This window comes from Magallana gigas, chromosome 5 (assembly GCF_963853765.1).
Source record: "Magallana gigas chromosome 5, xbMagGiga1.1, whole genome shotgun sequence".
Classification (NCBI taxonomy): domain Eukaryota; kingdom Metazoa; phylum Mollusca; class Bivalvia; order Ostreida; family Ostreidae; genus Magallana; species Magallana gigas.
In genome coordinates, this window is record NC_088857.1 from 49,365,855 (window position 1) to 49,378,250 (window position 12,396).

The window sequence follows — 12,396 nt, forward strand, 5'->3', positions numbered from 1 at the left end:
CATCAAGGTATGAAAACCAAAAAACTTCCAAGTGAATGTCTTAAAGTAACATCTTTGACTGAAATTCTGTCAAAATATACGATGGAGAATTTCACAAAATAGTGGCATTGCCTTTAATGGTTATGGAACATTTTATTCAAATGTCGACCTTTCTATTTAAGGTTAATAGAGCGTAAAGATATAAGTCTGTACCTTTCATCCCTAAGTCATCTAAATGGAAGAGTGTTGAACGATGTGAACGGTATAACCGATAAATACATCAGTTTGCAAAAAAAAATTATATACGGTCAATAAATGAATTCTCGTCCTTCATACTCTTATACAAATCTTTATTTTAGATTTAATAAACTAAAAAAATCTGTGTAAACTTTGCTGTGAGAATAATTTATATGACGGACAATTTTTGGTGAGAAGATTAAGTTGTTTTAGATATACTTAAGGTGCCTCACTACACCTTGAAATAGTTTCTCAAATCAGCAGAAAATCAATTGATTATGATAGAAAGCATATTGGAGAAGAAGTATTATGTCAAATAGGCGAAAAAATGTGCAATTTTTGATAAAAAATGATATCTTCAAAAATTTCATTCAGTAAATATAAACAAAAGCCCCAGGTGGATTCGAACTCATGACCTGCGGTTTACAAGCCTGATACTTTAACCACTGAGCTATGATGATATATATCGGAATCGATTGATACAAACAGTTTAACAAAACATTTAAATCGCCATCTTGTGACGTAGTGTCTTAAAAAGTACAAGTCTCGGTGTAGTGAAGTACCTTAAATACCACTGCAAGAGGAGACTGTAAGATATATGTATCATGATGCAGTAACTATCTAAAAAAAACAAATTCTGTACTTTTTTGCCTCGATTATAGATAATGAGATTCAGTTCTTATCACATTTTTCCTTGAAACAACTAGCCAACAAATCATTTATTTCAGTTATTAAATCAGTTATTTCAAATTATCCTCGCCAAGTTGCTAATACTTGTATTAGATGTTGTTACATTTAGAAATAGTTCTTCTATACTTATATGTGATGTATGTTTATACATGTATGTATCTTTCAACTCTTAAAGTTGTTTATTTTTTCTTCTCTTTCATCATTCATTGTATTTGAAGTGGTATATATGCCTGAATATGTTATAAATTATATGAGAGGATGTATACACATTTCACTATAAATAAATAAAAAGAAACAACTACTACCATTGTAGATGAACATTGTTAAAACTCTATAAGAAATTGTATATGGTACGCAAAATTGTTTTATTAGTCTGTAGACTGGATGGCATGATAGCTTTACTACATATATTTGCACGTACATATGTATCACTGCCAGATATCTGTCTAAGATACATCGTTGATAAACTTTTTTTCCTGACAAAATCTCCTTAAATTAAGCAATTTGATACAAAGATGCTTAAATGGTGAGCATTAATCAACTTTAATTAATGATACCATTTTTCAAAACAAGGATCATATTTAAAATCATTCATATACCTTTTTACGGGGGAGTGGAGAGAAGAAGGTTCTTAAAACATAGGAGGTGAAATATGCATTTGGATTGATATATTTTCACTAGGTTTTATAAGGAGATCTTAATAAGATATAAGTTGAACATAAAATATGCTTTCTCATTTCTTGACTTCCTAATCATGATCATTTTTCATATCTTATAAAGATTAGTATCTTAGTATTTTATTGCAGAATGTATAGAAAACTGGTTAACATGGATCTTTTTTTAAAACAATTGAATAAGATACAAGATCTTCTGAAATTAGCAAATGTTGGAACGCCAACAGAGAATCATGAGAAAAATGAAAAAAAATCATTTCTGGAAAATGTCACAAATAACTGACAATATTTTTTTTCTAAAGTTGAAGAACTTCAAAATAAATCTTTTTAGTACGCATTTAGCATTCTAAAATCTGTCTAATGTTGCTATATCATAACGGTTGACGAACATATTAATTAAAACAAATACTAGTACTTAGTTTTAAGTGTTTTTATCAATACTTGTTAATTTTAATTTTACTCCTCTCTCAATTGTATCCATTTACGCGACGTTTCCAAACTGTTTTATAGATAAGCTATAGTGTATAGTTTTCCCATGATAAAAAAGTAAATAATTTCCTCTGTATCATTTGTTACCATTTATTAAAATTCGTTTTTGACATGATAAAATGTCATTCTAAAGTATTGTCGATAACCTTGAGTTAATTATGCTAAACAAATAAAGTCTTCACATTTAAAGTTGTAAGCTGCTAAAGTTCATCGACATTACACATGCAGATCCGGAAAATGTCACACCATTGTAGGTTAATATTTCGGATTCCTGTTATAATGCTTTCAGGGTTTTTTTATCCTGTGCAGAGTCAAATATTTATCATTATACAGAACTCCGTCAATTACCATAAATTAAAAAAAAAAATTACAGTTCACTCACTCTTCTTTTCCGGACATGAACATTTTTTGACATATTTTGACGTTTACTGGGTTCCAATTTTAGGATATGCATCAAGAATGCACAGTTAATAATTAATTTAAACAATTCAAACACCGTGCCTAAAACACAAGTAGTGTTTTTTAATATAACTACAACATTTGTTCAAGTTTTCCTTTTTCCTTGGGTGCATTGCGTCAAGTAACAAGTAAAATATTTATTAACAAAATATATAATACATACATAATAATTGAAATGCAATATATACTGACATGTATATTTTCAGCGCTAAAACGTTAAAAAATATACATAATGATTCATATCGGCCTGTTTATTGATGCTATTTTTTAAATCTCTTGCATGTAAGGTAAGTAACAATAGATTTTTTAAAATTTGGTTTGCAACATTTTATCAACATTTAAAATAATTGCAAAATTAATGCATTCGATTGTTCATAACCCTAAGTTAAATTCTACATTTTTCTATGTAGACATGGATATTGTATCAGGTAATGCTGCTTGCAATTAATTCCTCAAAACTTTCCCGTCAATCATAGTTCACGTAGAAGGATGATGATTATTCAAAACATTTGAATGTCTTATAAATGGCACGAGACGGTGCGCAAAATTTGAAAGAAATCACCAGGAGAGTAAGGTACGTTAGTAATGAATGTAAGTATGTAGACAAAGAAATCTAGTAGTTGAGTAATTAGAACACCTTAATCAAGGTTCGTCCATTTCTCATTCAACATGTATATTCTATCACATTGTAGTCAAACGTAACTTTCTTTTCTGTGTTTATTTTTTTTTTCATGAAGATTAACGAGAAAATGTGAGGTTCTCATGATTAAGATTTATACATATACCTTCTTGTCAAGTTTCTGTATCTATGAGGATTGGTTAATTTTCAATAGGCCACAGACTGGAAGAATTTCTAATGCCTGTCTTTTATAACCTTCTAATCACTTTTTAAAAAGCTAAACAGCACTAAAATCAGCACTTTTGTGCGAAGAACGTTCATTAATAAAATATGTACATGTTTATAAAAACAATATTGAAAAGCTGTTTGGAATATGATTTTTCAAAGATATGTAAGGCATGTTATTTATAAATGGGAATGATATTAACTAAGAGGGTTCTATTGATCTCCTTTAAAAGAAGAGCCTATATAAAATTATAGAAGATACTCAAATTAACGGATTTTTTCTTAACTAAATAATGAATAGCCAAACCTATCACATCTTAAAATTCTAGGTAAATCTGATAGCTAATTTGTTGACTTTCCAGCATCCTTAAGCTAATTCTTAAATCTCTTTTAAAGCAAGGGGCCTAAGTTCCATATTTGTTGAATTTCTAAGATTTTGAGGTTTATTGTAGTTAGTGTTTACCGGTCTTTCTTGACAGGGAACATGGCATCTTTCTTTAATGCCGCCATTTTGCTGGGATTACTTGGCTTATCGTCTGCTCTTCTGGAACCGATTCCTTTCCCCACCGAATTACAAGAATGCTACGAGTTCCGCTCCGATAACGTGACGGCATCAGCTGAGTCTGCAATCTACATTCAGAGCATGTGTTACAGGAGTTTCTTAACCGACCAGATGACCGATGGAAAAGTGTGGTCCGGAGAAAATCTCACACAGGAAGGTATTAACTACATCGATAGCTTATTCCGACGAATTATGGCAGAAGCAGATGAAGTCGAAAAGTACAAGAAACTAGGAGGACGTCAGAAAAGGCAAACGTCTACTAGAAGATTTAGACAAGAAGTGCGCAGTCCTGGAGCTTTTCAACCATATGCAAATTGCGTTCAACGACTTCAAAATGAGGTAATCTTTCTATATTTAAATAGTTCCATATCCTTTTATATCCACAAATGTTTACTCTATTGAAACGTTAAATTCACTTTGTAATGTAAGCAAGAACAATTCATTCAGTGAAAAAATCAGGTGTGTAGCGTTAGAAATTAAAGGAAAGGAAGTTGCAACTGATTAATAACAAAGTCTGATTTTGTTAAACATGGAAAATATGTAAAAAAAAAAAAAAAAAAAAAAGAAAAAAATGAATGAAAACTCTTCTTATAGACTGTGGAACCTGCAAGTGCGGGGCGGAATACTTACCAAACTCTTGCCGCCTTTCACTCCGGTAGAACCCTGGGGAGAGCGCACAATGGCCCAGCCTTCCTCCCGTGGCACAGGATTTACCTCCTGCTGTAAGAGTTCTTCTTCAGTACGAAATACATAAGTCATTGTTTAACAGTTCTTAACGGAATGGAGCATAACAAAATAAGTTTTATTTTCATTCTCTATTTCATCCCACTTGTTTCTAAGATTTGACAATGATAGCTCCTACTTTGTCTTGGTTCTTTCAAGAAATATTTTCTCGCAAGATGTAAAACATAACTCAACACTATATAGTAATCGCTATTTTTTTCAAATATTTAACCCGACGTCTACCATATGTTACATCAAAGATATTTTAGATCATGTGAAAGTTAAAAATGTATGTTTCACCCTGATCTTTATAATATCAGTCTGGAGACGGAGTGTGATGCCGCGATACCATACTGGGACTCTGGGTTAGATCACGACATGGTAGACCCCACAACATCCATCCTCTGGAGCGATCAGTATTTTGGAAATGGCGACGGTGAGGTCATGAGTGGACCTTTCCAAGACATGAGAACTCTTCTTGGAACGCCAATTATTCGCAATTATGGAACCGGTTAGTTATTCGTCTTTGTGATTGCACCCGATTGTATTTGAACTATTTTCACACAACATAATAAACTCACTGTTACATATAAGTAAGATATAATGATTCCATAGCAAAACTATCGATTTCGAGTAATTTTTCCTAATTGATTTGTTCATGTCCAACGATTGATTGAAGCTTTAATGTATTGGTGGCCTTTCATTGTAACCATTTGCCATTCTTTTACATTAATGGTTGATAGAGGGGTGGGGGTAAAAACGCTAGGGTCGGGTTATCATCAATGTTGCTAATTCTGTGCTAGTTGATTAAAAAACGATTATTAAATTAGAGATAATTTTTATTTTCTTTTACAAGGTGATAGTTCTTTATTCACAAAAGAGGGTCTCCGGGCTGTTTTAAGCCGAAGAAGATTCCAAGATATCTCAGAACCACTCCCAAGGGGCAGTATCTACAGTCTGGAAGGCCATCATAATGGCCCACACGTGTGGGTTGGAGGACACATATCAGCTTTGAACTCTGCGCCCTGGGACCCCGTCTTTTACATGCATCACGCGTATGTTGATGCTGTTTGGGCAAGATTTAGAGAACTGCAAATCCAGAACGGGTTTAACCCAGAAACAGATTATCCAAGAAGGCCACGCCAAGGACATCGTCGTAACGACGTGATCAACTTTGGGCCATACTTCGAGCTCGTTACAAATCTTGAAGCCATGGCAAATCGTTTCGCAGACCTTGTGACATACGAACCATTTCCAGTTTGTGAAAATAATTGTAACAATAGCCCTCACCTGTATTGTGATCAGTTAAGACTTGTTTGCATATCGAGAATTCGGACAGCTGTACAAACGTCTGTTGCTGGCATCGTGGCAATGGGTGCTTCTCGTGGAGTTAGTTCAAACATTCAGTCACAGTCACTAGCGAGGGCCGTAGCAAGGGGACCACTACCGGTAGGAAGGAAGTTTAGTGACTCTCCATTCATTGACATTCGTAATCGCCCCGACACCATAGGGACCGCTCGTGCTGCTCCACAAATCCGCAGGGCTAGTTCGCAGGTGAGAACAAGAGCTCGACGCGTGCAGCGTGCGGTTTCCCAGAATGCAGCATTTCAAGAAAACCATCTTCAATCTGTTTCTTCTCTTGAACGATCTTTAACAAATACGTTTGTCATTGACGGAGTTGTGGATGTAAAACGTTGGGTTTATATTCCTGTACGTATCGTCTATAGCAGATCCAAAAATTTCAAGGGTATCGATCCGACATTGTTTGGAACAGTTAACCAATCACAAGAGAAATGTCAGACCGCTCACTCTGGTGCTTCCAAAGTATTTGTATCTTCTAATGGTCTGAACTATTACGGGATGTATACGGAATATGCTATCATAGACAACAGACAACCAGTTTACAGTACTACAATGGTCGTAGGAGTCAAAAATCCAGAATATGGTGAAGGAGAGACGTTGTTTACAGCATATGATTCGTGTGGTATACCTTGCCGACCTGTTTGCCAGACGTCAATCAACGGCCAAAGGAACTACAAGGGTTGCTCTGGGGCCTTTAGAATCTCTACGTCTTTCCCTCAGATGTACTCTATTACCTATGGTGATGCTTTAGATTCTACTCTGATGACATATAGTAACGTAGCCCACGCCGACTATTCGGTTCCCGCCCTGACATTCGTGTGTGACAACAGCAATGTCTGGCCTTGGGATCACTGATGAATTTCAAATTGTATTGACTTTATTTTCATTCCTGTTATCGTCCATATATTGTATATGTTATTCTAGCGGAGTATAACAATGTAACGGTAATGGTTTTAACTTTTTGATGGCATCATGCATAATATTTTAAAATTCATTCCAGCAAAATGAAATGTAATGGTACGGTTGTGCAAAACTGTCATTCTTCTAAGATATTTATTTTGTAACGATATCTGTAAAGAAATAATAACGTGATTAAAATAAGAAAACAACTTATGGAGTCGCTCTTAAACATTTTTCTTCATTAGTGCACAGAGAGAGAGAGAGAGAGTTCTTCAAATATTTATTTGAAGGAGGGTACAGCATAGGTAATTAGCAACATGTTCAGGAAACTTACAGGGAAAATGCATTATAGATAGCTCTGTCAGTATATGGCATTTCATTGTATTTATACAAATGCAGTTAATTACTTGTTTATTGAATAGAGAACATTTTATTTTAACCTCCGGTATAAGTATACTTATACAGGTATACTGTAGTAGTCTCTCTTTCCCAGATTATTCAGTTGCAACTTGTAACTTTGTTTTTATGACATTCTACTACAATTATTGCCGAGATCAAAGATATGCCGCGGATACTATTCTCCAATATACCACGAACGTCATCAGTCATCAGATCAGTAATATCTATATTATATATATATTATTTAGAGATCAATGCGGCTGTTCGAAGGACCTCCCTAGCATATTTTCCTTGCGTGTTTTTACGCATAAAATATATAACTTGTATTAGTAAAAATCGTATTAGGATTTTGAAGATTGTGGGAAAGTCTCATTCCCTTTTTTTTTTTTTTTTTTTTTTTTTTTTTTTTTTTTTTGCTTGTCAAGATTTTTTGGATGAGTCTGGCCCCCCCACTTTCAAAAATGATGCTACGTGCCTGGTCTGCATGTGATTCCTGTGATCGATACAAATGTAAGCATTACTAACTAAACCGTTGATGTTACACGGAACAGCCGTCAAAATGACCTAGATCGTCTAAAGGAGAAACGATCTGTAGAAATACTAGGCTGTTAGTAGAATAGAAATAAAGTTCTTGTTATCGTGAATGTTGCATGATAACCTCGGTCTCCATATGTTGTTTGAAAAATAAAACCTCGGCTAACGCCTCGGCTTTTAAATTTCAAAACAACATTTCTCGACCGCGGAAGTTATTCACGAAAACTCGTACTTTATTTCTTAAGTATACAGTATTGTCCAGACGTCTTATAGAGCGCTAAAATTATAAACATAACACAGTACTTTCACGTCAAGAGACTTTAACTTATATGTGTTGCGTCTCCAGTATGATAATACAACCGTTGTATTGCGTTTGTATCAACTTTAAACACATAATATTTTTGTATTGTATTCCTACAAACCCTTTTTTAAAATAAAAGTTCCAATTCATTTTCAAAGAAACTCCATGTTGTTTAGCCATGTATCAAAGAGCAGCCCGAAATCTTTATGTAAGAAAAAAATATAAGTAGATTTACATAAGAAAGGTTTTAATTTCCGTAGTAAAGTTGATGTTTTAAAACAGGATTTAAAGTTATATATCTAATACAGTTTTAACATATCCTCATTTACATTGAAATATGTACACTGTGAAATAAAATAAACGGTAACGTGTTTGTTAATGAACCGGTAGGAATTCTTTTGGGGGGTTTTTTCAATAGATTTATTGAAACTCTTTTACATTTTAACATATATATTGCATTGGTACAAAATTAAATAAGTATATAACATAGAGCTTTGTAAAAGAGTTGATTAAGAGGGACAGAAAGGAAAAAAGAGAAAAAGAAAGACATGCAGTCACATCATGTATATCACACATAGAACAGCTATTTAGATTTTACTTATTATTATAACTGTAATGGATATTGGGCTCTAAGTTACTAAAATAGCTTATGATTATGCTACCTACAGTGATTTACAAATTACTTTCCAATCTCTTTCATCTTCTGAATATTTGAATAAGGAATCTTTCAGCAAAGTTTTTGGACAGATTTGAGTTTAAATGAAAAAATATAATGTATTAAAATAGTCATCAACAGGTTCTGTTTGATTTCAGTATAATTTTTTATTGTTATAATTGCCAAAAATGTGCTACTTTTATTAAAAACAACAGAAATATTGTTTTTGTTAAGAACAACTCTTTAATTTTATACCATATATCATTAACTTCAAAACATTCTGTAAATAAATCTTCTATTGTTTCAATGTTTAATTTACAGAAGTTACAAAGAGGAGAGTCTTTAAGCTTAATTTTATACAGATAATTATGTCTCCCCTTTCAAAGGGGAAACATATTGTTTTTGTCGACTTTCTTATTCTTAATATTTGACCTTGACCTTGTTTTACTCAAGGTCAAATTAAGAAAAATTAAGAAAAAAATAATAAAATTTTGTCTGGGTCATAACTTTAATACCCTTTGACATTAAGACTTCAAACTTGGAACATAGGTAGATGGTATTGAGAATGAGTGCACGCCACCAAAAGTTTTGACCTTGACCTATTTTGTTCTTCAAGGTCAAGCTTTTCATAAAAAACATTGTCCTGACCATAACACAAGACTCCTTTAACATACAGACTTTTAACTTGTATCATGGATAGATGGTATATAACTAGTTGAACCTTACCAAAAAATTTGACCTTGACCTTAAAATTTTTATTTCAAGGTCAAATTAGAAAAAACTTCATTGTTCAACTCCTGAATATACTTTGACAGAAGGACTTCAAACTTTAAACAAAGAACAATAATAATACACTTAGGTGTACTATTGATTTATATATGACCTTGACCATGTTTTACTCAAGGTCAAATTAAGAAAAAGATGGGTCTGGGTAACATATAGCTGACATTATTCTTTACAATCGTTAAATTTGCCCCATATTACAATCCTTGGGGAGAAGGGGAGACATGTGTTTTTTTGTAAAAAAAAACAATACCCACTAGTTAATTGTAGGAACAATTCTATGCAGTATTTGATATTGCATCCATTAGAGTTTAAATTCAAGGGTAAATTTAAATGGGATTTCAAAAATATTCCCCCAGTCAAATTCATTTATATCATATTCTTTTTCTCTCCATTTTGTTACAGAGGTAATTTCCCTTTTCCTTTCTCTAATACGCATATGTACATATCTTTACATCCTTTTTTTTATTTCTGTGAACACTTTTAGGGGCATTATGTATAGGTGAACCGGTAGGAATTTTATTCAATTCTTAAAACAAATACACATGTAGTATCTGCTTCGTCGTGACCATTCTTTAAAATTGAAAGATTATACAAGGAAGTAGTCTTACAAATGGTTAGTTTTTGTCTTAAATCACAATATCTGTGTGCATGACAAGATTAATAAGATATACATGGTTATAAAGAATTTAATTAAAGTCTTTAAAACCGCACTTTTTCTTCCTGTTTTGTTACATTCTACAGGTTTGTTGTGTCAAGCATGGGCTTTAATTGCAACACATAAAGTTCAACCACCTGCTTTATTTAATATATGGCATGGTAATTATTCAGAACTTGATAGGTCTTAAACATAGCATGTGGTTGTGTCCCAAATCAGGTAAAAAGAAGCACGAATGGAAGGGGAATAAAATTTACTAATCAATTTTTTGATTGATAATTTTTAAAATTTGATTTTATTTTATTGTTCTTGCTTGATTGGTTTAATAATGGTTTTATTTGTTTGTTTATTTGTATGTTGCTTTTTTTAAAATGAATGAGTATAATTGTTCCTCTATGCATTAAATGTTTTCGTATAGGATGAAAGTTTGATTAAGTTTTATATATTGCACCCCTTGAATGTTACTGTCATTTCAATTTAGACCACGTGGTTTTATTTGACCCTTCCAGTTTCGTAGTAAAAATCCTGCCTCGTGTTTAAAGTCCATTTCATAGAATCTATAGGTAATTGTAGTCAAATATAAAATCCAGACGTTTCTTGATTTTAAACTTTATCTTCATTAATTAGAGGATAAAACGAGTTCTAGAAATAAATATGACAATAGAAATTATAAGAGTTTTTTTTTCCATTGCAACAATTAACATGCTTAGTAGCAATCCCCCTTTTAGGATTATATAATTTTTGATCCGCGCCTGACCGAATAATAGCATAAATAGAGAAACAGACTTTACTATCTTATGCAGAATGTTTTTTGAAAATGGCTCGATATACTAAGTTTTTATGCAAAACAGGCACCCATTATTTTTTTAGATAACATGGTATTGCACAAAACAAGCATCAAACATGGCTATGATTTTATTAAGCAACCCAATGTTTGTATTTTCAAACGCTCTACACATGGTTTAACAAAAACGAAAACTGTTCTAAATATCATCGTTTAATTCAAATAACCGATAGATGGTGAAATAAAACATACATCTTCAAAGACTATCATGTTTTAACATAAATCAAAGAAGTGTATGATATGGAAAAAAAACGACCAGTACTTACGTACTTTGAGAATATTATCCGAACACATATACTTCCGCTCGAAATTTCACAGGAACTGAACAAATCTCGGTGAAGTCTCGTGAACTTTCATTCATTCGAGCACCTCTGGATTTATCATACACTTAGCAACGATAAAGAAAACATTCCGAACACATTCGCAGGGTTGTACTAATAACGTTTCAATGCTTACATTCATCAAAAGTTAAATAGTTTTCAAAAAGCTGTTACGCCTCTAAATTGTTTGATTTTTTATATCTCCATTGAATATGATCTCGTAATTTTGATGATTATTTAATCATTATGAATGGGTTTTTTTTTTAAGTTTTTGGATTTTTCAATATAAAAGACTTTTCTTTCAAACCACGCATGCCCTGATGCAGACGAATTTATCACTTGTGTTGCACCCTCTTTAATTGCTCTCATTTAAACGGGTTACTGAACAGTGCTTCATATTGACAGGAAGGTTCGTTTCTTGTTTACTGTTGTTTGCCTGGGATTTCTTGGTTTGTCAAATGCTGATATGGAGCCAATTCGTTTTCCCGCTCCGAAAACGTGCCGCCATCAGCGGAGTCTACAATCTACATTCAGAAAATGTGTTACAGAATTTTTTTCCATTGCAACAATTAACATGCTTAGTAGCAATCCCCCTTTTAGGATTAATTTTTGATCCGCGCCTGACCGAGTAATAGCATAAATAGAGAAACAGACTTTACTATCTTATGCAGAATGTTCTTTGAAAATGGCTCGATATACTAAGTTTTTATGCAAAACAGGCACCCATTATTTTTTTTAAATAACATGGTATTGCACAAAACAAGCATCAAACATGGCTATGATTTTATTAAGCAACCCAATGTTTGTATTTTCAACCGCTCTACACATGGTTTAACAAAAACGAAAACTCTGTTCTAAATATCATCGTTTAATTCAAATAACCGATAGATGGTGAAATAAAACATACATCTTCAAAGACTATCATGTTTTAACATAAATCAAAGAAGTGTATGATATGGAAAAAAAACGACCAGTACTTACGT

The 12,396-nt window shown here is 32.8% G+C and overlaps 1 protein-coding gene across 1 annotated transcript; it reads left to right on the top strand.

The window, feature by feature from the left end:
- Positions 1-3,642: 3,642 nt before the first annotated feature.
- On the top strand, positions 3,643-7,106 carry LOC105331186 (tyrosinase-like protein 2). The gene is made up of 4 exons (XM_034457429.2): positions 3,643-4,273; positions 4,529-4,656; positions 4,978-5,168; positions 5,514-7,106. The coding sequence occupies exons 1-4, from the start codon at positions 3,857-3,859 to the stop codon at positions 6,872-6,874; spliced, it is 2,097 nt and encodes a 698-aa protein (XP_034313320.1). The 5' UTR covers positions 3,643-3,856; the 3' UTR covers positions 6,875-7,106.
- The last annotated feature ends 5,290 nt before the right edge of the window (positions 7,107-12,396 follow it).